The sequence below is a fragment of the Botryllus schlosseri genome, chromosome 8 (genome assembly GCF_051294905.1).
Source record: "Botryllus schlosseri isolate E-star chromosome 8, Bs_hap1, whole genome shotgun sequence".
Classification (NCBI taxonomy): Eukaryota; Metazoa; Chordata; class Ascidiacea; order Stolidobranchia; family Styelidae; genus Botryllus; species Botryllus schlosseri.
The window spans coordinates 14,671,711-14,697,739 of record NC_137243.1 but is presented as its reverse complement, the minus strand read 5'-3'; the positions used below and the strand labels follow the sequence as shown (position 1 = coordinate 14,697,739).

Genomic DNA, 26,029 nt, shown 5'->3' with positions numbered 1-26,029 from the left:
CGCATCAACTGTATTCATTGGATTTTAATCATTGAAGAGGGTTGGTAAAGGTAAGCACTGCGCCATCTAAGAAACAGTTATTAGATTAATCTGCTACTACAACAACCACGTAAGCTGTGATCATCTTGTTTGCGGCCAATTTATTTGTGATATAACAATGGAGGACCAGTGGAAGTGGAACGTACAATAAGTGAAACACTGGTTGCTCTCACAAGTGTCACTGGCGTATCGCGAATTATCCGAGCATACACATGAACGACATGATACATTGATTTAGCCGACACCATTTACTTATTGATGACTTGAAATTGACTCGTAAATTTTGCTTCGAGTCACGAGTCAAACCACATTTCTAAAGCGCCGAGTCAAGTCAAGTCATACGAAAAAGTTGACTCGAGTCATCCCAACACTGATCATCGCTAGATTTTTTTCATTGGCCGCGAAGACGTGGCACATTTGAAAAGTGTTATCCTCTTTGATTAGCAACTAAAAGTTTGTGACACCTTGACCGAATCTACATCTTGACAATACCCCCTCGAGTACCTTTCATTCTCTACTTCTACATGAAGTTTTGTCAAATCTCTGAAATGACTATTTCAACTTGTAATCGAGTGAGCTTAATGGTATTACTTCTCCTCGGGTACCAAAGAGGACTACTTGGATCACCTCCGGGATATAATCTTCCAAACCAACTATTGCTGGATGGACGCCGTCAACTGCTCGATACTTAGACGAGATTAGGATAGGCCTACCGTACCATTGAAAAGCGAGTAGCCTACCTCTTCAAGATCTTCAAAGTCATTCGAATCGCTCGCATTCCCTGCCATCTTCCTATTGATTCTGCGCCGACCAATACCAAATCACATACCGTAGCTTATTATTTCGTACATGGTTCTATCAAGAAAAATGGTACGTTAAAAATGAATGGCAGCGTAGAAACAATCATCCATATCGAACAGCTTTACTCGACCAAGGTTTGGACCTACACATTGCAAAGCGACAATGCTAGCATCGACTAGGGCTGGGCACAATGATTTGAGAACTCAAATCAGAATTGACTTATTATTTAGTGATTCGAGTGACGATTTTTTGAATGCTAATACCATACGCTCCATTCCACTATGAGCTAATTATTAAAGAAATTACAATTTCGTTACTTGTTCACTAAACCTTGAAACCTCAATTGATATTATCAAAGCCTTCAAAACATATAGTACGTCAGTGGGAATGACATTTCTATACCCTCGTGATCTCAGTATTGTCTCAAAGCGCAATTAAATAGGCATGGCTGAAAAAATACCTTATTATTAAATTATAACCTCCATGTGTAGCAGAACTGGCATAAAGGTACATATTCAAACATGCAAATCATCCATACTGTTAGAATCTATAGTAAGTGATACTCGAATACTCAATTCGAAATCGAATCACGCAGGCACTCAATTTTGCCCAACCTTAGTGTTGACACTAACCAAACTGCGCAAATATTATCCGAACAGAAATAATAATTGTCACCACACGCGATCCGCCTATGCACTTCGATTTGTCAGTCCGGCACCGGTGCGCTATCCGTATCATTTTTTGTCTATTCGATATACCGCCACCGGATCCACACGGTCCAACGACAGTGACGAGAGGCAATTTGCACAACGCGCGCCACGATCATTTCTTGAGCCCACCGCCCGTTTGAAACGTTTTACCGGCTCCGCTAAGCACAATATACGGGCTAGATTCCGCCACCAATTTATCCTTCATCATCGCCACGGTGTTGAGCGGCGTATCCGTCGAGCTCATGCGCATCATCATGTCCTCCTCCAGCCTTTTCTTCTGTCTCTTTTCCTGCTTCATCTTGCCCGAGCCTTTCCCGTGGAAACGATGCGACAGCTTCCTGAACGCCTCCTTCGAACTCATCAACCTGCCATGGTCGTCTACGTATTCAATTTTCACCGCAGGCTTGTAGTTTTTCTTCTCTTCAAACTCAGTGACAGCGCCGCGGTCGTGTCTGCTGGTGCGGTCTTTCGAGTATTTCTCATGAGCGTACTTATCCAAATGATCAACTGCGTTTTTATCTTCAATCGAGTAATTAGCAGACAGCAGCTGTCGTTGCTCATGCGTGAACACAACTGAATTTTTTTTCTTTTCCTCCACAAGATAACCTTTCCTCCCTGCCAACATCAAGGCTCCAGCCAATCCGCCTTTAGCTAACGGCTCTGCTTCGATAGGTGCGTGGCCTTCATCCTCATCTGGTTGAGGTTGCGGTATCGACTTGGTAGGCTGTTCCGCTGGTTCATTCCAACCTGTAGGCTCATCTTGCGCGTCAATATCCATGTCTGCCTCGTCTAAGTTGGACTCGGCGTTCATCGGCTCTTCTTTGATCATACGTAAATCAGACCCAATTCCGACTTGCCTACAGAATTCGTCAGTCGAATTCAATGAGATTGTCGTGGAATAATTAGACGCAGGATCGATTAACTTGACACGATTTAACTTCTCCAAGTGCGCAGTTACTTTTTCGGCCGCCGTATCCTCGGACACCATGTTGGCTTTCACGAATTTAGCCTTCCTCGCTTTGTCCAAGGCTTTTTGTAACTCCTGCCCGACATCGCCATCGTCATAAATCACCTCTCTCTCTTCTTTAACGTCCATCAAAGATGTAGACGAGATGCTGGCGTCGTCGATATGAGCCTTTTCGACACCTTCATCCCAACCTGGTATGGTCCCGGGTTTAACCTTACCCCTCGACCCTAAATCAGACATAGACGACTTCCCGGGTAGAGGCAACAAGTCGTCCGCTTTGAGATTCTCGCGTTTGCGCACTTTCCTCACTTTTTTCTTGCGCTTCTTAAACTTCATCTCCTCTTCCGTTAAATACTCGGAGGCTATCTTCAATTGGGGCGGCGCTAAACTGACGCCGGCCGCACGAATTTCTTTCTTCATATCTTCTTTCTGCTTCTCCCAAGTGGTGTCGACTTTGCCGTGCGCGCCGATAGTGAATTTATCTTGGCGGACGCCGTCAATTTCTTCATCATACTGAGACAGTAAAGATTTTGGTTTGAAAAACCCCAATTCGTCCACCTCTTCGTCTTCAAAAGCTTGGTATCGCGAGCCTTTAGTCTTTACTTCGTTGTTTCTTTTTGCCTTTTCCAGATCGATCAAGTTAGCGCCGACCAGCACGTCATCGTTTTCCGTGTCCAGCACATCCCTGTCTTCTAAGGTCAGCACCTCGCTACGGCCTTCCTTGAAGAGATCGAGCGAATGCTTCACGGTCATACCTTTCAAATCTTTTGACGTGTAACTTTGGTTTCTCATGTCGCGAAGTTCGTCTTTAACCAGACCCCCGATGCCGAATTCTTTATCCATTCGCGAGATTTCTTTCTCTCTTTTTTCCGCTTCCTTCCGTTTTCTCTCATTCTCTCGGCTTCTTTGGACCCAGGTCACCGAATCGAGTTCGTCCTCCTCTTCACCTATAGTTTTTACTTTCCCCATTTTTTTGTTGATATTCCTCCTCTCTTTGATCGCTTTCAATTTCTCTCTCATCTTGTCCTCTTTTTGCTTTTTCCACAAATCTTCGGCCGGAGCGTGTACAAAGTCAGCCTTTTTCTCGGCATCCTCCACTTTCAAAGATTCGCCAACATCAAGAGGTTTGAGCCCGAGTTTTTCGCGCAGCGCGTTGGTTTCGTCGATACTGAGAGAAGCAGCGCCTTCTCTATTACCGGCTGCAGTATCTGAAGTATCTTCCGAACGGATATTGCTTTCGACGCCATTTCCGTTTCGGTCTGTACGTTGCTCTTTCGGACGCTTTCTCTCTCGTTCTGGAGATTCGCGCTCCTGACGGTGCTCTTTTCTCTGTTTTTTCTTTTGCTTTTTATGCCTCGACCTCTCTTCGTCACTTTCGCTGTGTTCTCTCTTGCGGCGTCTGTCCCGGGGACTGCGGCTTTCCTCGTATTCGGGACTGGAGCGCTTGTGCTTTTTATGCTTGCTATCCTTCTTGCTTTTCTTCGACGAAGAGCCCATTGCGAGCTCACAAGGCGTCGGATGATCTCAAGCTTATTGTATAGCGCTATTAGTAGCTTTCTGTAAGACAATTTAAATGAAAACGGTCATTTCAAAGGTTTTGCTCATGTATCATTCCTAAAACAGGACATTGCAAAGGTAAAGCAATTTAAAACGGACCGAATGAAGCAAGATACGCACTTCTGCACATGCTTCCATGTGATTCCTCCTGAATCAATGGATAGGCTATTACACATATTTTGGGATAATTGTCTATACACTTATCCATTACTATACCAACTTCACCAGGTAATCCGAGAAAGATATTTGACTACCATCACAAATAAAGTTCACAGACTTTAGCAGGGCAGGTAAATATTTTGTTGGATGCAAATCATTCAAGATATTAATATAGTTGCAAGACACCACAAAATATGCAGGATATAGTAAGACATGGTCAAAATCGGAAGAAGCTACAATCGTGCAGACAGCAAGTCATATGTTGTATCATATAGTCAACTAGCAATAACATTGTAATTCAGGCAGTATATTCTTCCCCAGTCAGTTATTTTAGGAGGCTCCACGCTTCTCTTATTCACAAACTCAACACAATCACACTTGTCAATAATTGTGCGAAGTTCTTAATGAATCTGCTGCCTATATGACTATCAATTCCATCCCCCGGCACAACACAAGCAATTACAATTATCCCAAAATCATCGTCGCTTACTAATTGACTTGATATCTTTAGAGGAGAGCTTCAGAACACCGTTTCTGTATTTCCCGACCTGCGCCGATAAACTTTTATTACCTTCTTTCCAAAATTTAGGCTGAGGCAGATTCTTGCTTCTCGATTTCATCTCCTGTGATTGCATAGCATTGTCAGTGGCGGTCTCTTTCAATCTTTTTCGTTCTTCGATATAGTCCTTGTAATTAGTCGATTTTCGTTTTGGGGGCTTTGCTCCCAATCTTATGGCTCTTCGTTTCTCTTTTTCTCTTTGTTGTTCTTTGGAAAGAGCCTTCATTCCAAATGAGCCGACATCAAACTTGAGTTTTTGCAGAACCTCAGACGAATTTAGCCGCCCGTTTGTTAACTTTGCTGAATTGGAATCATCGTTCTGCTTAGACACTATGTTTTTCATTATTTTATGACTGCTTAGGTAGGACTGTTTAGATTTGGATCGCGAGTTAAACACTACAACCTCAGGTTCTTTTTTAGAACTATTTGCTTCTTTCTGCTCGTTTTTCGATGCTTCGGTTGAGCATTTTACATGCTCGGCTTGCAAATGTGGTTCCGGCTCTCCTAATATATTTGCTGCATAACGATCCAGCATAAGCTCGATTCGAGTTGAATCAAGTACATCACGACTTTTGCGTACCGGTTCATTTGCATCAAATGACTTACGGCCCATTACGGTAAATAGAGATGAGAATGAAAACGCGAACTAGAGTGAACTATAGCAGTTACAGAGTACAGTCCGTAGTATCAATAACTAATCTACTGAGTACCAAGACGAACTGAAATCGCATGTTTACCGGTTTTCGTCGATCTCCGGATAATCAGTGGAAGATGATAGGGAAGGTCTTAGGTCAGTAATCTATCTATAACAGTGGTTCCCAACGTGGGCGATATCGCCCCCCAGGGGGCGATTTGGCGATCTAGGGGGGCGAAAATTACGAAGGGGGCGATAGGGGGGCGAAAATGGACAAAGGGGGCGACGGGGGGCGAAAATAGCGAAGGGGGCGATAGGGGGGGCGATGACGCGTCAAAACGGCTGACCTTTTTTTTTTTTTTTTTTTTTTTTTTTTTAGTCATCCACCTAGCCATTCGGAGAGAAAAAACGTTATTTCAGAGAAAGATGACCTTTTTTTTTTTTTTTTTTAGTCAACCCGCCGGTGATTACAGCCTGTATGCCCAATTATCGGTGCACAAAATTTGGGGGGCGATGATCGGTGTTGACCTTGAAAAGGGGGCGATGGGTCGAAAAAGGTTGGGAACCACTGATCTATAACTATAGACCAGGGGTTCTCAACCCGCGGCCCGCGGGCCGCATGCGGCCCGCAGACGATTCTTTTGCGGCCCGCGACATCTTTCAATATGAACGCAATTACTACTGGTAGTATCGTTATGGAAGACCGATGTGTCACATTTGTCGAAGAACAGTTGTTGTAAAAAAGCCTAGGAGCTTCAAATGATAGCACGATGGCTTCGTCTGGAGTTATACATAACGCCTGATCTTAGAGAAAACGTTGCTAGCTTAGTGTCAAGCCCAGCAATCCATATTTCGAGGCATCTTTAAAATATCCGACGGAGTGACAGACGATTTGTTCAAAATTGCTTGGTGTATCGATAAACCGAATAGTCTGCTAGAGAATGTGTGACTTCAATAAAAATTTAACGTACTGTGCGAATATTCGCTGTTTCCGGAACTTAGCAGCAAGTTCAATATCACCTGACAAATTTCGAGGCTATACAGTTGTCTGATTCAACACTCAACAGTCACCAGAAGAGTAACAGCTATCTCAGTCGATCTTTTATCGCATGTTTTGAAACACGTTGCCACGCATAGACTACTTTAGCCTAGCATTGGACGAATCCATCGACTGCACACAGTGCACACTGCACACACATTGCATAGCTAATTATCCAGGTGCGTTTTATCAGAGTGGACATATTTCCAGAGGAAATGCTGACGGGGCAAACGTGGGAAGGGGACCAGTGAAAAACATCAATTTGACAAAGCTGACTTCTGTAACTATTGGTGTAAGGCTCCAGTCATGCAAGGAGAGGGGAAGAGTTGATTGGTTTGCTCAGAAATGTCCCCGAACGTCTGACTTCTTATATCACTGAGAGCTCAAAGTGATAATGACCTCTGCAACGAAAATGTCACCGTAATTTTTATACTTGCTCTCTCACGCATTGAGAGAGCGAGTTCGGTTCTCTGGTGGAAGGGTTTGAAGGGTACACATACCAACATGGCAACGAATAGAATGTACGCTCCATGAAGGGATTTAGACTACTTGCGCCACTTGAAAATAGATATCCTTACAAAAAACAGCAACTGCAAACTTAAGAACGCTCTCCATTAATGCTTTAGAATGCATAAAAATGTACTAAATTCCCGTATAAGACTGGTAAATAGGCTACAGTAGCCTAAATTTAATAGTGGTTCACAAATACATGGTGATAAAGTTCTGCGGCCCGCGGCGTCTTTTAGTGTGAAAATGCGGCCCGCTATACGAGGGAAGTTGAGAACCCCTGCTATAGACTATAGAGTGTAACATCAGCGTGTACTCAAAGATGGTGTGGCTGTGGACTATAGATAACTAACCTCCGTAGGTTAGTTATATATATGCGGACACTCGGAAAATCACGTGACTGTCACTGCCAGATGCCTTTGACGACTTTGTTATTGTCGATCCGTCCGTAGCGAAGTCGCAATTGGTCTTTGTCGATTTTTACTGTTTTCCATAACGAGTTGGGTGACAGGATTTAGTATGGTATATTTTGATGCTGTCATTTAGCCCTGTACCCGGTTTCAAGGCTGTGACTCGATGATTAGCGTAGTAATTACCAGGGCTGTGGAGTCAGTAAATTTTACCACCGACTCCGGCTCCGGCTCCGACTCCACACATTTTCAATATACCGACTCTGACTCCGACTCCGACTCCTGGGTCTTTAAACGTATACCGACTACGACTCCGATTCCCGACTCCGACTCCAGCATTATTACCAATTTACTTCGAAAATTATATGCCACATTGTCGGTTGAATGACTATCATACAACCATTAAACATATGCAAACATATGATTAACGGTGGCATGCTAAATTGTTTCATTGTGGCACAGCTTGAAATATCCACTATGCAATTAACATGAAAGAAAGATTTGCTAAATATCCTTCCTTTTTCAAGTTTTTATAATATGGACTCTCTAATATCCTGAAATGTATGAATCATTCAAATATGGCAGATATCCAATCCTGTATAATAGAAATGTAGATGTAAAATCCAAGTGCAGCTCTTGTGTATGAGTCAGCAACTAATAAAGAGATTGAACTTACTAATTTTGTCATTGCACACTATCCTGATTACAAGCACACACACTCTTACTAAGACATTGATCATAAATGGAATTTAGTTCAGTAGTCAAAGACCATAGCCTATGTCTAGTCTACATGTACTTAATCAAGTATTCAAGGATTGGGACTTGCAGTCTTTCTTAATCATTTGTTCGACCCAAACAGCTAAGCTACACTACAAATATTTTTAATTTTGTCAAGTGGGAAGCATCGTTTCGTCATATTTACATCATTTTTACAATTTTACAAAACCAGCCGATGCATTTCCTCTGTCACAGTATTATGATATAATTCCAAAAATTGCATCAATTTTGACTGCATCGGGAAAACTCATCTTGCGATTTTCTTCCCCTCTGCAACTGAGTTGCAATTTGCAAGTAATGTCTAATTTTATCTATATCAGGGGTGGGCAACTTTTTCGGCGAAAGGGACACCGGAGATTTACGAACCAATGCGCGGGCAACTGGAATGTTGATAACCTTTTTTTAGTCGTCGATAGGAGCGAACCGAATTAGGTTACATTGCAAAGAGGACATATATTAATACGCTCTAAATTGATCACAATATGTCATGCAACTGTGCAGTTCGCAATCAGGCCCTAGTCGCGCGAAGCGCGAATTTTTTTTTGCAAGATAACGACTGAATTAGGCTATATCAATAAATATGTCGCTAACACACATTGGGGATCGCATCTGTATACTACTGGGCTCATTTGACAAGGACAAGATTATTCGACGTTTAGACATAGCAAAATCGACGGTATCAGTGAACACTGAACATGCCTCTATCATTTTGTGCAAATGTTTTGTCGGCGATCTCGCTGCGAGTACACAAGCGATGCGGCATGTTGGACGACACGTTATCTCCTAATTGCGAATAGTTAGACTCAATTCGGTGAATAATATGTATTTATAATTTTCAGAAGGGGGCTCAAATACTGAATGCAACAAATCTAGTGACATTGAATCATGCGAAGTACCGAGAAAAATTTCAAGGTAAATAAATCTGCTATGAAATATTCTACTTTATGGTCATATACGAAGATCTGGGATAAATGTTGCTGGCCCCTGGCGTCAGAACTGTTATTTTAGTCATCATCAAATTTCGCGTTCATGCTAATCAAATTTTGGTTGCCCTTGCAATTGTACCTGATGTCATAAATAATTTCGAGAATTACCTCGCAGACCACACCTAACCTTTTCCTGTGCCAAATTTGACCTGCGTGCCACGGGCTGGCCGCACCTGATCTGCATGGTTAATAATAACAGTGATTGGTGGTACATAAAAATTATATTGAAAATTCTTTGAAAGCAAGTGTTTTCATGCTAGAGAAGTTGGAGTCGGAGTCGGAGTCGAAGTCAGGGTCATTCTCATAAACTCCGACTCCGACTCCAGTCAGTATTTTCCCACCGACTCCGACTCCGACTCCGACTCCAGCTATTATAGTTTTCACGACCCCGACTCCGACTCCATCAACCGAAAATTACCCCGACTCCGACTCCACCGACTCCGACTCCGACTCCACAGCCCTGGTAATTACGCTGTCGAAGTCGAGTATCTGGTAGATCAGCGCGCACCGATATATTGCCGACTTTCATAACGGAATTACTATGCTAATCATTGAGTGACTGTCCTGAATCTTACTGCGAAGATGAATGACACAATCAAGATATACCATAGCGAATTTAGTTATCCATTTCGGAGAGCCGCAACGGGTCATCGTTATTGTCATTGTTTTGCGGTTATCCGATTGTTCTGAACAATGCACATTTCAGATGTTGAGGGCGTTTTTTCATCGAAGTCTGGAGCCTGATCATCTTTTAATTATTATTTTCGTGATCAATGCAACAGTAGCTTTCGATTAACACCAGATTCAGTAAATTCTGCGTTCTGAAAGATAACTTTTGGATTGCCAGAAATCCGACAGTCGCTTACGCAAAACAATTCTAACTCCAGCCTCAGCGAAGCGGAACGAAGCTGCAAAATCGGTCGTTATTGCCATTCCATGTTTACATTCTATACTATAACCAAAGTGTCCTATATGGTGTCGACACAAGCAAATCTCACGGCTCAGTGAAATTGTGTCACAATTTCCATTTGGCTACAGGCAATTTGACGGTCATTTTTGACCGGCTTGCCGAGCATTAAATTTGGTAAAACGGGTATCAATCGAAAGCTGACTCTGCACTGATGACGAAAATATAAATTTTATTCCGCTTGCGGCCCTGGAACCCCCACAATCAGCCTCGAATTTTTCATTGTTATGGAGGTTGGCATTGGGACGCAACAATGCTTTTTGGACCTTTTTCTCTTGAGCTACACTCTCGTTTCGCCAGACAGCATTGTTTCATCATGAGCTACTCTCTCGTTTCGCCAGACAGCATTGCTGCGTCCCAATGCCAATCTCCATAACAATGAAAAGTTCGAGGCTGATTGTGGGAGTTCCGGGGCCACAAGCGGAATAAAATTTATATTATCGTAATCAGTGCAGAGTCAGCTTTCGATTGATACCCGTTTTACCAAATTTGATGCTCGGCAAGCGGGTCAAAAATGACCGTCAAATTGCCTGTAGCCAAATGGAAATTGTGACGTGATACAATTTCACTGAGCCGTGAGATTTGCTTGTGTCGACACCATATAGGACACTATGCTATAACACTGACCAACACAAAAATTTTATCATGGAAGGTAAGAATAATATCAGGGGCGCTGGGCTGGTATTCGACATTTCATACTGGTGACGTCATATTTTGTCATACGATTGTTGATATACGTGTGTTATTTTGAATTCTCCACGAGTTGCTGACGATTACCCCAGACGAGTGTCAGCCGAAAATAATCGAGTTTATTTCAATATGAATATACTATTGAATTTATTAATTTAATGTGTTATCCGAACAGTCTATAACAGGGATATCTATAACTTCTAGATAGAACTTCTAGTTCTAGATATCTCTGGTCTATAAGTTATTTAATCAAATTTGATGGAAGTCATCGGCAGGAAAGTCCTCTTGTACGACTTCCGCCTGGTGGTTGTGGACAGCTAAGTTACGATAGACACTGGCAGTAATCCGCCATCATGTGCTTTTACCGTCTACCTTGATTGATATCTCTCTGTCGTTAATTTGATATCTGGGTTAAAATATTCTAAATTACAATCATCATGGTGATTCGCTGGCTCGGACCAAAAAATAGCAACTCCAAATAGCATATAAGATTTGACTTTATACCCCTAGTCCATAAGAGCGGAGTTTCAGCGTCATGCTTGCAAAGGTGCCGGCATTTAAATTGATCTCCCAAAGTGCCAAAAGTAGCCTACTCTTTGTAAGCTCTCTTGGTGAAATGTAATGTTTATCATGTACTGGTCACATAAGTAGAAACAAATCCGGGTCATTATGGCAATTTTTATGTCTACTCTAGCTGTATCACTCGCATTTTTATGAAATATACTTCAAACACCCATGAATTAAAATTTCTGAAAATGTCAACAATGGACGCTATCCGACTTGAATAAAATATCTTGCCTTTGAGCCCGCTAATCGTCGATGATGTGATATCTGTCATTTCACTCTTTATGCAGCTCAAGATATGCTAATTAGCGTGAGCTGGCTATTCAGCAAAATAGCCTCTACTTCATGACTTTCAGGATAAAACTAACTATATTACCTTATCGGTGCACTACAACCCTTATGCAGAGGTGGTTAGTAACGAAGTACTTCTACTTTTTCGAAGTACTCAAGTAGTTTTCCTTTACTTTTGGTACTTACTCAAGTCGATATAATCTTAGCTACTTCTACTTCGTAATATTTTGTGATCTACTTACTTACTTTTCGCTATTTTCAGTTTGTCAAGTAGAAGTAGTGTAACCCTCCAATTAGAAAGAGTAACTGGGGAATTCTCGGGCTGTTTTCACTATACCCGAGCAAATATTCTTCTGTAGAGGATATTTTGTATATAAAAATAGAAGCTTGCTGATTTGTTGCAAACTGCTGTGTATAGCTGTGACGATATTACCACGGCGTAACTATATTGATATGAAAACTATGAAAGCACCGTATTGGCACAAGTTTCACGACCGGGCGTGTTAGGGGCAATTGTAATATCCTATTACTTCAGCCCCGTTATGATTATATCTTGTCAATGCTGAATTGCCATTCCTCGTGTACTGGTACAATGCTAATTTGCTCATCTTATATCAACGCAAAACGCGTTATATCCTAAGAGCCAGGGCCAATCGGTAATACCGGTTCCAGTATTGCCGTCATCATATCTACCGGCATTTGACTGGAAACATTCGAAACGAAGGGGGACGCTTCACATAATTCACCGGGGACGCTTCACATAATTCACCGGGTGTTCTACCACAGATTTACATATTGATGACCAATAGGATATATGTCGATAGATTTCTATGTTCATTTTATACCACGGCCCGACCAATTTATTCAAACTAAGCGGTTATTGCACTTTCACTTTCTCGATTCATTGTGACATTTTTCTTCACAATACTCAGAACACAACCATTATTTGAGAGGAAAACGGAAGAAAGAAAATGGAAAGGACCTCCATAAACTTAGTATGTAGAGACATGAATTATTTTCTTGAATGTGAAAGATAATAAAAAGTGTAGAGCTATTAGGGATTGATATAGGAAGCTACAATATTATTGTTTGTTACACTTTGGCCCGTGAAATGTGCTAAAGTGCTATCTGTATTCACAAGTCAAAATAGTGTCCAGGTGTAGACCAAAAGCATATCAACTTCCTTTTCTTTGATTTTTTACATAATTACAGCAATCTAATATTGATTGTAGCTTTTGTTCGTAAATGACGTTGCTACAATTGCTCCATATGGTGTTACAATTGCCCCGGGGTAGAGGGTACACTTAAGAAGCGATTTTCAAACGCAAAATTTTCATCGTGTATCATTAACGTAAGTTCCGTATTTGCTTTTATATCAAGTATAAGGTTGCTAGTTTTATCATGTAAAAATTTGATAAGTAAATTTCCATGAAAAAGGGATTTAGAGCAAAAAATCTGAAAATTGTTACAATTGTCCCCGTTCGCCCCTACCTGCTTCATCATGAACAGTTGACGTTGAGCTACACGGAAATGGGGTTGAGTTGATAGTTGAGACGGATATTATCAATATTGAAATCATAGTCTATTCTTAAACGAAACGTGGAACATCGTCGGGACCTCCGCTATTCCGGAATTACCGTCGTGTAATTCGGGTAACCGCCGCGACGAATCAGCAACAATCTCAAAACGTTGAACTATGCTGGTTAGGAATAGAAATATTTCCATTCTTGCTAGCTGTTCCCCAAGACAAGATCGAGGGCCGACTGAAAAAGGGATCACTCTTGGATTTTTGTTGAATGTCCCGTCCCCGTCCAGAAACCGCTCAGGATTGAATTCTGACGGATTTTCGAAGTTCTTCGGATCGTGATGGACAGCCCATATGTTGGCTAAAACCTGAAACAATTCAGGAAATGATCACTTGTCGGAAAATAATCAATTTTCACTTGATATAGGGCCTACTAACCATCTGCCCTTTAGCCAAGTCGTATCCTCGGAATGACACATGTCGGACAGTTGCGTGAGGGACTGCGAGAGGAACCAGAGTCCTGTGTCTCATAAGCTCAAGGATGAACGCGCTTACATAGGGCATGCCATCTTTGTGTTTCATTGACGGCAATCCGACACCTGAAGAATCATCGACATCACTTGTGAGATTGTAACAGCACCCAATACCCATGGTTCACATGTTTAACCAGATACGTATACCCATACCTATGAAGCAGGATATATGGTTTATTTACAGCCTATAAAGAGTCAGAACCAGGACGGAACACCAGTCCGTTGTTCGAGATGTAATGGTGATGCGTCCGGCTTCTTGATCGGTAGGTCTTGGGTTCAATCCCGGCCGGGTCAGGCCAAAGACTCGAAAAACTGGTATCCGCGGCTATCCCGCTAAGCACTTAGCATCCACGGATAGCATGGAGGAGAAAAATTGGTGGTGCATACTAAGGTCGTATCATATCTCCCTCGTCAGAGCATGTCGACGGAGCAGGCGAAAATAAATCTGATCTCTCTTTCTCTCTCTCTCTCTCAGTCCGCCATAGTCAGTATTGCAGGACTGCATGGTCGGATTGAATAATGCCTTATTCCCATGGGAGGGGACGAGCTATTATATCAGATAACAATACGATTGTCAGCTATTTTCTAGTCCAATTATTCCGACAGAAATCATGCGATAGCGTGACGACTAACACGACTAAATAATTTGCTATAATATGCATATCTAGTAATCACCAATAACTTGTTTAACTTCTTCGTGGACTTTCCGTTGAATGTCTGGACGATGCGCGAAAACCAACACAGCCCATCTAAGAGTGCTCGAAGTCGTTTCAGTGCCCGCAACAAACAAATCTCGAAGTATTTGATAGAGTTGTTCTTCCTACAAAAGGCTTCGTTTGAAGGGTTCAAATTGCTACAGCGAATATGGAAGTAAATCTCGTCCAGGGCTAGGGAACTAGTTCAGCAGGACTGGTGAGTTGGAGGCACAGTCGCGAGCCGGAGTGCAAGTCAGTATATTTTTGGATACTTGGAATTCGGAGCCAGAGTCTCACTTCTGAATTTATGCGGGCAGGCAGTGAGAGTAACTAAATTCGATATGGCGGAGTCGGTATTTGGCAGAGTCAGAGTCACAGTTTTGGATTGGAGGGTGTCTGAGTAAGATCTAAAGTAAATCTACTTTTCTGAGTACTCGTGTAGATTTTGCCTACTTGCACGATCTACTCGAGTGGTTATGTTATTAGACTACTTTTACTTCTACTTGAACACTTACTTTTTATACATTGGATTTTAAAAAGTAGCTTGCATCACTTTTGTAAATGAAATTGTCATAAAAGCCGCATCAAATCGCCCTTGTATCACGGTATCTAAGTATATAACTGGAAAATTGTACCCATCTATGTTAACATTGGTCAGCTCGAATGTATAGCCACCTCCGAAAAACTGCATGCGACCCCTCTACCTCGAAACTACTTACTTTAGTAGTGTTCTGACCTTTTCTTTTATACTTCGACTTTAAGTAGTTTTGACATGTTCTGGAAATCGTTACTTGTGCTCTTTAAGAGCAAGTTAACAAAGTTGATGCAGAGTCAGAAGTCAGAGTCGAGGTAAATTTCTCTCTACTTCCGATTGGATAGTAATTTCAAAGCCTAATTTGCAATGCGAGTCGGGATCAGGGTTTTACGTAGCAGTCTCGACGCAATACTAATGCCATACGAGTATCTGAAGTAGGAGCCTAGGTCTCGAATTTCAATTTTGCGGAGACGTGGGCGGAACAGGAGTAACAATATGAAAATGCTTACAGTCATGGGTCTTGATTTGGAATCGTGCAAGATTCGAGGGTGGAGTAGGCTAAAAATTTGTTCGACAACCCCGCCCAGGTCGGCGGGCAGGATTTCGGAGTTGTTACATAACCATCAAACATCTATTTGTGATCATCGGCTAGCGAAATAATATCTCTCTCGTTGTTAGCATATAGAAAGTATAAAAAGTGAATTTATGAAAGAGCAGTGTACTTAATTAGATGCCTGCCGCCGTAAACAATTGTAGTGGGAGATATTGGTGTGGCCGTGAGTGTGCTGTAGTGCTTCATTCTAATGCATGACAGGAAACGGTCCGCGGGTCGTATGTCACCCGCACCTGATCTAGTATATACTCACACAGAACGACACGTCGTTCGTATCATTACTTTGCATGCGAATTAAATAATGATCAATAAAATCACGTGGATTGTCTGGGTCCAGTGATCGTTTGTGTTCCTCCAAGATCTTTCTGAGAATTTCTAGAAAGAGGAAAGGCTTGTTACTAACTGCAAAAATTACAAAATATCTGATGCATTTGCTTTTATTCTTGCATGAAATCATTAACTTTAAATATAGTAGGGGACCATAGGGATATATAGAACTCTAGTTATATTTATCCATGTAGGGAACAATTAAACAAAGTTGTAATAAGGTAGGTCGCAATGGCCGCGCTCCACGTAGGACTGTAATGGTGCGAGCGACCGGCAGTAGGCCTATTCAGACGTCCACTGTGTCTAACATGGTGGATAAAATATTATCTAATATCATAAGTCCTTCTAGCAGTGTTGGGATCAAGTCACTACATTCGAATCACAAGTAATTGCACATTTTGACTCGAATCAAGTCAAGTCACTCGATATTTGGAGGTGACTCGAGTCAAGTCAACTCATGTGACGAGTCAAGTCACAATTCAAGTCAAGTTGCCTTTGCGAAGTATGAGGCCTGATTACGTCATTGCATTTTGCTAACTGTCTAAAATAGAGATTGAGTGGTCATTGATTCTGAACCGATGGACGAATATAGATGAATATACTCGCAAGAAGGCGCTGTATCGCTCACATATACGTAGAACTGTTAAACTACGTAAGTAATTGCATAGCCTCAATTTATAGTTACTAGCCAAAATAGAGGATAAGATGCAATACATTACTCATTAACAAATTGATATGGTACAATTCGAGCCTTCGCCAATGGTTGAGGAATATATAAACCAGGGGTGTCAAACTGAAATGGCGTCGCGTGCCGGATTCAAGCTTTCAAATCGCTCGCGTGCCGGACCAGTCAACTGATTCCAAAATGTTACCCCGTGCTCTTGCTCTTCACTTAAATACCCTAAATCATATACAGATAATGCAATTATCGTAAGGTTTTCGAAGTAGCAAGTCGCAACACCTTTATTCGAGAACAATGGAATTGGCAATATACGATGATTGTCTGATTGCATACAGCTATGAAACGCTAAATCAGTGGCGTTAACGACGATACAAGTTGGCATATTCTATGCTACCTTTTATTTAGTCGTAATCTGGCGTTAGCCCTGCATATTCGTTGTGAGCAATACAAGATTTTGATTGGAAATTGGTTTATTATTATTAAACCGCGAGTCCGGTTTCTCTCATGTCTGGGGATCTATTGGGTCGAAAGTGACACTATAGATAACTAACCTACGGATAGATGGGCAACACGTGACTCACGGTCGTGTGATGCGACAACGGCAGATTTGTTGTCGCTTCATAGCATGAAACGGGAGCGTAATTGCTAAGCCCATAGATGACGACCCGGGCGCTCAAATTAAATAAAGTTGATCTTATTTGAAAGCTACAGTCGCACTGATTCTGATAATATACATTAAATTTTCATCAAGGCAATGGAACCACCCCGAAATAGCCTTCAAAATATGAAAATCGGCATTATTCTAAACAATCGCAACCACGCCCGGACCGTTGTTATGGTCATTGTGCTGCGCCATTGCAATTGTTTATAACAATGCCGATTTTCAGGCTTTGAAGGCTATTTCGGGGTGGTTCAATTGCCTTGATGAAAGCTTAATGTGTATCATCAGAATCAGCGCGACTGTAGCTTTCAAATAAGATCAACTTTATTTAATTTGAGCGCTCGGGTCGTCATCTATGGGCTTAGCAATTACGCTCCCGTTTCATTCTATGAAGCGACAACAAATCTGCCGTTGTCGCATCACTCGACCGTAAGTCACGTGTTGCCCATCTATCCGTAGGTTAGTTATCTATAGTGACACAGCAGTGTGACCATATATATTTCAATTATATATTTGTGGCACTTATATATTTTACATTTAAACTGCATATAACGGTTTCGCATTGGCGTTTTCGCTTCTGTGAATAACTAAGTTTGGTCGATATTTGTATAAAACTTGCTGAACTTGGTTAGCACTTTTTGCTTTCTTGAAATTGGATGTCGATTTCACCGACATGTTATTGGTGTGGTAAGACTGGTTACTAGAGTGAAACCAAAGCGACGTAGTCGGGTGGTTATAATGGGGTTTATGAAAATGGAAGTATTTCCTGCAAAATATCTCGAAATTTGTGCTGGAAAATTAGGAATTTTTTAATCTACTCAGAATTGCTTCGCGGGCCAGATGAAATCGTCTGGCGGGTCGTATGTTTGACACCCCTGATATAAACCGTTTTCGAATTCAATTTCAATAAAACTAGAGGTTCGTTTAAGGTAAAACAGAGAACAGAAATATACATTTTGCTTTTAAATTACTTTGCTATGCTATAGTTTATGACAACGTAAGCTGTAAGCTTCGATCACTTCGTTTGCGGTCAATTTATTTGTGAGAGAACAATGGAGGCACCCACGATCATTGAATTGGTCGAGTCGAGAGTCACGAGTCAATCCACATTTCTGATACGCCGAGTCAAGTCAAGTCAAGTCAAGTCATTTTAGCATAGTGAATCGAGTCGAGTCAAGTCATACGAAAAAGATTACTCGAGTCTGACTCGAGTCAAGTAATGAGTCATCCCAACACTGCATTCTAGTGATCAATGTTAAGATTAGACTTCGTGCCTAGTGCTGCACAGAGTGGCTTACCCACAACGTAATCGATATCTTCGAATATCCGCTTGTGTGCTGTAGAGAATGGCGGAATGAATCTCAGTTGGGGTGCGAGTATTAGCATATTGACACAAAATGCATAGACTTTGTCCGAGAACCTAATAATACATATAGCAATAACACGTGCAACTCAATGGTTGGTTATCGTCGGGCAGAGAACTCACAACGCATTAACAGCCTTGAGCATCCCCTTGAAATCTTCATCATCGTAAGAAAATCGTGACCCCAGAACGACATTGCATATCACATTTGACACGGCAGCTACCAGTGTGTCCTGCAACGAATGCTTCACAAGGATAAAAAGGGAATGCGATGCATAACAGGAGTGACCCAAAAATTGATAGCACGGCACGAGCATTTTAGGAGAGAACTAATGTTCAACTCGAAATTGTAGTTAGTGTTGTCCAGATGTGGTTTGAGTAGTCATTGATGATACTCGAGTACAGGTAGAAGCAATACTATATTTTTCCATTACGAGCAGAAGTAATCAAAGGCTTTGGTAAACATGCGTGTGTGCCAAGGCTTTATTAATGTTCCTGGGAGCGCATTTGTCGAAGTCGCATGTTAGCCGAAACTTTACATGTCTTGATATGTCCTGGCGCGGAGATGACTGGCGCTGAAATGCCGATGCCTAATAGCCAGGCACTTGCAGGCTTCACACTCCTAACATCCCAACAGCTGCAGTTTTCGGGGTCACCCGTATTTAAATAAAAACATCTAGTGGAACTAAATCGCGCGAAGCGCGAAGAAACATTCTAAGTTGAATATATATGTCCTAAAATACTCCACTACTACTTCCACATAATTTCGAATTCGAAAAATTTTGGGGGTTGGGGCATGGGACCTTTGCCCCTTGGATACGGCTATATCAGTGGTTCTCAACCTTTTTGTTTTCACGGACCCCTTTTGGACCGTCACGGACTCCCGCAGACTCCCAAAGTATCACTTCAAATTTCACTCAAACTCAATCGTGCAACCGTAATCTGTCTCGTGTAAATATTAACTGTAGGCTAGTCATAAACAGCAATAAAATGTATTTTCTTGAAAATAACCTCTACGATTTATGTAAAAATTGGGTAGACTTTTATTAGTTCAAAGCGAATTCTGTAGCTGCATTTCTTGAAATACGTGATCGTGTCTTGTAAATCTGCGTCTTAGATTTGATATGAACAAGTGCCGACAATCTATTTTCAGAACGATAGGTGGTGGTGAATGTAATAATAACGCGTAACGCTTCCGACGACACCTTTAGGTATGATCATAACATATATGGCACCAAATTTGAGAAATAGAATTTTTAATGAACATATAACATCCAGCCTATAGACATTTCTATCGAGCAGCTCATCTTGAAGTTATTTTGGAAAAGTTCACTGTAAAATTTTTTCATGGATTCTAACATGGAAATGACATGCGTCGCACCATCTCATGTTAATTCCATGAAAACGCGGACATGGTTTTTAAAACTCATGTTCATACATGACAAGGCTTCTATATGTCCATTTTCTATGGGAATCTGACAGCCATCCTAAATTTTAGTATTCCCGAATCAGATACCTATATATATGTAGCAGACAGCTACATTTAGAGAGTTCCGATTTGTTGATGTTATTCCTAAAGCTTTGGCAGTTCTGAAGCGAAACTGCATCGTGATTTCCCCAATTATACAAATTAGGTTATCGACCATTTTGCAAATTTAGATGTTTCGCGGACCCCCTTAAAATGTTTCTCGAACCCCCAGTTGAGAACCACTGGCCTATGTCCAGTTGTCCACTGATATAAATGTTTTCGATGTTTAGAAAATATTCGTTTTGGTACCTGACAATGGAAGGGTTTCCCGTTTCGCGATCCAATTTCGTCGCACAAGTTTTCAATCTCTTCGACTATTTTGCTTTCCATGCCTCTTTTCCCAAATCCGAGCCTGCATTAAATCATGATGAGTCGGTCAGTTAAATCAGCCGAAATATACACATACCCCCTCAAAGTGGTGAGAGTGAACTTTCTATGAATCTTGTACTCCTCGTTGAACTTCCGGAAGATCATTCCGTAACCTTCGGATATTTTATGAATGAACTCGTTGCGAGGACGATCGGAAAACACATCGCTCTGTTTCACAAGCGCCTGCCGTATAGAGAGCCCTTATTAAGATGACAAAGGCCTCTACATCGGCATTAGTTGAACTATCAAGATTTTCAAGAACGGCACACAGTTCGGGAATCACTGATATATACCCATCGTTCCCGTCGGTTAGATTATACATGTTCTAAGTATATTTTGACTTTTTAATGTGTATCAGTAGTACAGAGTGAACTATGCAGTTGCTAGCAATCTTAGGCTGTATTTACATTTGGAAGTGAAATAAAATGACTCACTTCCTGTATGCTTTCGTAGTCGTTAAGGACGACGACATTTTTAGATCCCAGTTTCACGTTAATGATGGGTCCGTATTTCTTTGAAAGTTCAAAGTAACTTCTTGACGGATACTTACCGACGAAAGGTAAGTAACCGAACACTGGCAGTCCCCAGGGACCGGGTGGTAGATTTTCACGATTTCGACGAAAATATACGAACAACAGCACTAACACTGCCGCTAGTAATTCGTAAAGGCCTACGGAGACGAGCATCTTCTACAACAACACGATCAACAAAACATCATTATGGAGGAATCTAACCATGGCAGCCTTGCAACGTTCTGCTGTGAACTAATTATATAGGCCAGACCAGACCAGAGTTGCCAACTGTGAGAAGGCTCTGGGAGCCGAATTTTTCGTAAAATATAGTGACTCACCAGCCATGAATCTCAGCGCACGTTTATTGCTGTCAACAAACTTACATTGTGATAGTCGATCAAAGTCGAAAGTTCCAAAATGAGGCCAACGTGCCAAACTCACTATCCTGATGACAGCCAGTATGAAAATGAGCCAAAATTCCGAAATTTGGCTTCCAAATGCGCCAACTGCCAACACTGGCTGACCGCTAATCTGCGAATAGCATCGAAAACGAGATGACGAAATTATTATGAAACTATGCACTGAGCTTCACACTGCGTATAGGCCGTATAGGCCGTTCAGTTCAATTCAGATTTTATTATTGATTTCATCATTTCAAAACCATACAAAACTGCGATAAAACGAAAAGACAGGAATGCGCTCATAACGTTGGGAATAGCGATAGCCTATAGAAGAAGCCTTGATCTACAGCAGAGGTCTCAAACACGCGGCCCGCCAGAGCATTTTCTGCGGCCCGCGACGACATTTTAGATAGTTATTAATTTGACAAAATATAAGTGTCACATATATCTTTTCAGGTTATGAAGTGAAAACTCCCTCTTAAATTGCTCCGAAAGTCTTAAACTATTCATCGCACTTCACTATCACATCAATTGCAAACGCTACCATGCAGTGGAACATTCACTATTTCGCCACATTTCCAATTCATGGTGACAAAATCGGACCCTTAGACGATTCTACACTGAAATTTGTGAGTTGGACTTGGACGCGACCTTTCTTAGAATTACTCAGACTCGGGCTAACTCGATGGCAAAATGAAAATGACTCGAGTGGACTTGGAGTGACTCGGAATGCCGTAAATTTGTTTGAACCATAGACGCAACAAACTAATCGCGTATCAGGGGAATATAGTAATAGATCAGAAGGTCGCAGCTTGGTATTTCGCTAACTATGCAAGTATGGCAACCATTGGCAATCTGTTAGTCCCATCTGTGGTCGCTAATCTATGTTTTTAAGGCCACTTAAAGGTACCGAGTACCGTGGTGGTACGCTCCAACGATGTAACAGCAATGGGCCGTTCGGCGTTCCGACATTTCAATAACTAGGACACATTCATTATTATATTTATATTATATATCTGCTCCTATATTTGAAGATATTTGTCCATGAGATTAATAGTCTACTTATCAGAAGTATACCCGAATCCTGGATTGGAATTACAATGCTCAACTTAAAAATGTTTTGATATCAGATCATTCTCTATTATAAATCTGTTGGATTCAAAATATTCATAGTAGCTGAAAATTATAACCCGATAGCTGTTTGATGGCATCATGCATTTGTCCGCCCATATGGTGTCTATATTTTACAGTTAATATATATCAAGTACAACAACAATTCTATTCAAATAGTTATAAATGTGAATATTCTTTTCGTGCCAGGCCTAAATTGATACAAACGTAAATCACATTTGGACGATGTGTGTTTACTGTCAGTCTGCTGGATCGGCTCACTTTCAATAGGAAAATTCATTCCCGCCAAATAAGTCCTACTTGGAAAGACGTAAAATACCCCTATAACGCTGCGGCCCACGGCGTCGTCGAAACTGGAAAACTGGCCCGCGAGCTCATTTGAGTTTGAGACCTCTGATCTACAGCCATAGCGATGTTGGCATGATAAGGGCGGACGTTGTTCGTCAGTGCGCGGTTTTGTGAAAATTATTGTGTAGCGTCAATTTCAAAGATTTATGGGCTCGTGAGCTTAAATTTCCTACAACGAGTCCGTCTCCAGAATATGGTTGGGCGATGGGCATTGAAACTATATTACGTAGGGGAATTTGAGTGCCATGGCTCAATGATTTTCTGTAATAAATCAGGCTTCATCTGCTACGACTGATTTTCTTCATTCTCTGAATCTTGTCTATTCCATACATAACCCCTATAAAATATAGTAACATGTGAATGTTTTTTTGATGTGTGAGTCTTGCGTCCTGACACCGTCGTAAAACGCAAATCCGCTCAAATCCGCTGCAAACAACAGGCCTATACACCGAGTTAATAGTAACAGGAGATAACATAAAAAGCACAAGCGAATAAAATGAACTGGTGTTTGTCGGCAGGTGGAACATATATGTCAGATGGTGGGTCGGTAATTTCGAGCACAGACTGGGATTCAGTGCGACTACCAGAGAATTCTTCAATTGGTGAATTCGGCACTCGAAAATATCATTCTCACGAATACAGTAGTGCAGTACTGTAGCCTATATCACGTGGTCACGTCGTGCCAAAGCCCGACGTGAAACGCGACACTATTATGAACGCTGTCGTATCGGTATTTTTAATTCGACGACGTGCTTTACGAACATGTGCAAGTTGATGAGAAGGCGGATGCCGGCACCCGTCAAAAATGTGATAATTATTACCTACATACCCTCTTCATAGGAAGGAATCCTCTCAACAAAATCACATCTAATTTATGCAAATAAGTTATACGTTCATCGGATGTAGTCCAATTAGTCCTGTCGATTTCTTGGACTAGTTGATGAGGGGTCTGATTTCCTTTTCTAAATAGTTTCCAAAGAGTATACAGAGTGACTTCAATCAACCTGTATTCCTTACGGCGTTGTTTATTAGTCGCATTACCATCGAGCGAGAGAGAGCGCCATTTGCTCGTGTGAAAACGACGCCGCCGAGTGATCTTCCGACCGGGTTTCCTTTGCTGTATACTCCCAGGGTCAGTACCTGAGCCGGGCCTTTTCACTCTGTGAATGATATCGTTGCAACCTCCTCACCGAGGACAACACTGTTCGCTGACAATACTCAACTCCTCACTTATACGCATAATACTTCAATATCTGCATATGCTCATATTATGTGAATCATTAATATTCGAATTTATTAAATACAATATTGATACATCTCTTCCCCAATAGTTGTTGTTGTCGTTGTTTGTGATGTCTATGGTGTTTTACGACTGCAATGGTCATTTACACCAGGCCGATATCCTATATCACGATTGCGCATCTCCAGTTCTGGCCTCTTTTAGGACACCGCTTACGCGGATCAGATAACCATACAGGAGGATTCACAATAGTTATTGCATTTCACTTATAGTAGTACTAGGAAGTTGGGATATGCTTGATCTAATCCTCAGCGACATTCTAAACAAAACAGTTTCGGCATGATATAATAATTGTCGTCAGAATAACTTTGACTGATAATGTAATATCGGAAGAGCCATGCAGAGATTTTATGTGAATCTGGGTTAGTCCAATCTAGTTGAAAGTTAGTGATCTGTGAATCACAAATGTCTTAATTCATCTCAGGCCACGTCACACTACTGAAATGTATATACTAAGAAATGATGATATAATTTGGGTGATTTCATAGCTTTACGTGACTGGCTATAACCAGTATAACGTAGCTCCGTGCTTCCCAAACGTTTTGACCTCGCGGCACCCTAGTATTTCGAGTACCTAGCAGAGGTGATCAAAGTATTAGTCAGCGTTTCTACTCGCGTAAATGTGATGTCGTAAGGTTTTACTCATTTACAGGCACCAGTAGCGATTCCCAAGACATGTCACAGCTACTTCATTTCGAAGTAGAGATGAACTGTCTGAAAAGAACTCTCGTAAATATAGTTTCGAAAAAGATATTTGGCCGAGGGTTTGCAATTGCATGCATATACCTTTAGCAGTTGATCGGAGGTGATTACTCTGGAAATTTCGAGATATATATTAGCCGCTAGCTCAAAATGACTAATAATAACACTACAAATGAGTACAATCTTCGAAAATATGATTAAAAAAACGGTGTCAGGAAAAGTATATATTCTATTCAGTCATCGTAATACTGGGAGTATTTTCGCGTTCTTTATGCTATGCAAACACATCCCAGAACTACTTTCCACTTTTTTTGAATCCAAAGCGTAAGGAGTGAGCAATTTTGCCTTGTTCAAGTGATGGGAACAAACACTTGAGCAAGCGGTGCAAGTAGTAAAACCTAATTGAGTGCTCGGAAACAGTAGACGTATTGACCACCTACAGCAGAAGGGTCAAAATGAACTTACGGCGCGGGACGGATTCAGACCTTCAGGCTACTCGCTGGCCGCGCCAGTAGACTGATTCCATAATGTTCCCTCGAACCTCATGACCTTGTTTTTCGCTTGCGTATACTTTACTATCAAGCATTATATCATATTACGGACCATAGGGGTTCTATTCTGTTATTCGCAATCAACGGAAGGCGAATAAATGCGATGATTGGTTATAAATAGGGTTGCATTTAAAACAAAAATCAGTTTGAAACAAACATGTTTAAATCAAGGCCCTAATTTAAAACATGTTTTTTTAAAGCCATGACGTCACAAATATTCCGTTGTGACGTCACAGTCGATTGACATTGACAATTGAAAATATAGGGTAAATATAGCTCCTTTGACGAAATATCTGTACTATTAACGTTGAACCGACCATTTTGAGGGTTCCAATCATCCCATATCGATATACGTCACCTATATCGGGCGGTAACTGTTCGTAGGCTCATACAACATGTTTTTTGAAAGTATTTACACTGTTATGGCATAATTTTACAACTAAAAAAACCGCAGAAACAGTGGCTCTAACGACAATAGAAGTTGGTATATTTCTGTGCTCTCTATGTTTTAGTCGTAGATAGTCTGGTGTTAGCCCTGCGTTTTCAGGAATTTGAGAGATTTAACTTAAAGGGGCACTGCGCTCTAAAAATGATGT

The 26,029-nt window shown here is 41.4% G+C and overlaps 5 protein-coding genes across 5 annotated transcripts in view; 1 reads left to right on the top strand and 4 right to left on the bottom strand.

Annotated features, from left to right (window-relative positions):
- The window catches only part of LOC145444240 (CCN family member 2-like), a 288,076-nt gene that overhangs the window by 114,068 nt on the left and 147,979 nt on the right, over window positions 1–26,029 (top strand). The window lies entirely within an intron of this gene.
- Window positions 1–26,029, bottom strand: part of LOC145444211 (vacuolar protein sorting-associated protein 8 homolog) — a 153,450-nt gene that overhangs the window by 19,115 nt on the left and 108,306 nt on the right. Inside the window, exon 2 of the mRNA XM_080322147.1 lies at window positions 780–894. Within this exon, the coding sequence (XP_080178273.1) occupies window positions 780–827 (48 nt within the window). The 5' untranslated portion in view covers window positions 828–894. The remainder of the gene's footprint in view (window positions 1–779; window positions 895–26,029) is intronic.
- On the bottom strand, window positions 861–4,014 carry LOC145444223 (U4/U6.U5 tri-snRNP-associated protein 1-like). The gene has a single exon (XM_080322170.1). The coding sequence runs from the start codon at window positions 4,012–4,014 to the stop codon at window positions 1,663–1,665; it is 2,352 nt and encodes a 783-aa protein (XP_080178296.1). The 3' UTR covers window positions 861–1,662.
- LOC145444252 (uncharacterized) lies at window positions 4,072–5,582 on the bottom strand. Its single transcript, XM_080322204.1, has one exon. It carries the CDS (start codon window positions 5,403–5,405, stop codon window positions 4,710–4,712), a length of 696 nt encoding a protein of 231 aa, XP_080178330.1. The 5' UTR covers window positions 5,406–5,582; the 3' UTR covers window positions 4,072–4,709.
- Window positions 12,988–25,793, bottom strand: LOC145444232 (cytochrome P450 2U1-like). Its single transcript, XM_080322179.1, has 9 exons — window positions 20,923–25,793; window positions 20,526–20,671; window positions 20,369–20,471; window positions 18,715–18,824; window positions 18,527–18,648; window positions 15,812–15,933; window positions 14,391–14,535; window positions 13,621–13,781; window positions 12,988–13,550 (listed from the first exon to the last, which is right to left on the bottom strand). The coding sequence occupies exons 1-9, from the start codon at window positions 21,172–21,174 to the stop codon at window positions 13,233–13,235; spliced, it is 1,479 nt and encodes a 492-aa protein (XP_080178305.1). The 5' UTR covers window positions 21,175–25,793; the 3' UTR covers window positions 12,988–13,232.

What these genes read in the sequence shown, in the direction of transcription:
- LOC145444223 (XM_080322170.1), bottom strand. Translation starts at nt 4,014, where the DNA reads ATGGGCTCTTCGTCGAAGAAAAGCAAGAAGGATAGCAAGCATAAAAAG.
- LOC145444252 (XM_080322204.1), bottom strand. Translation starts at nt 5,405, where the DNA reads ATGGGCCGTAAGTCATTTGATGCAAATGAACCGGTACGCAAAAGTCGT.
- LOC145444232 (XM_080322179.1), bottom strand. Translation starts at nt 21,174, where the DNA reads ATGCTCGTCTCCGTAGGCCTTTACGAATTACTAGCGGCAGTGTTAGTG. An exon ending in GGAAACCCTTCCATTGTCAG is followed by an intron (nt 18,825 to 20,368) that starts GTACCAAAACGA and finishes CATTCGTTGCAG; the next exon opens with GACACACTGGTAGCTGCCGT. An exon ending in CGAACGACGTGTCGTTCTGT is followed by an intron (nt 14,536 to 15,811) that starts GTGAGTATATAC and finishes AGCCTTTTGTAG; the next exon opens with GAAGAACAACTCTATCAAAT.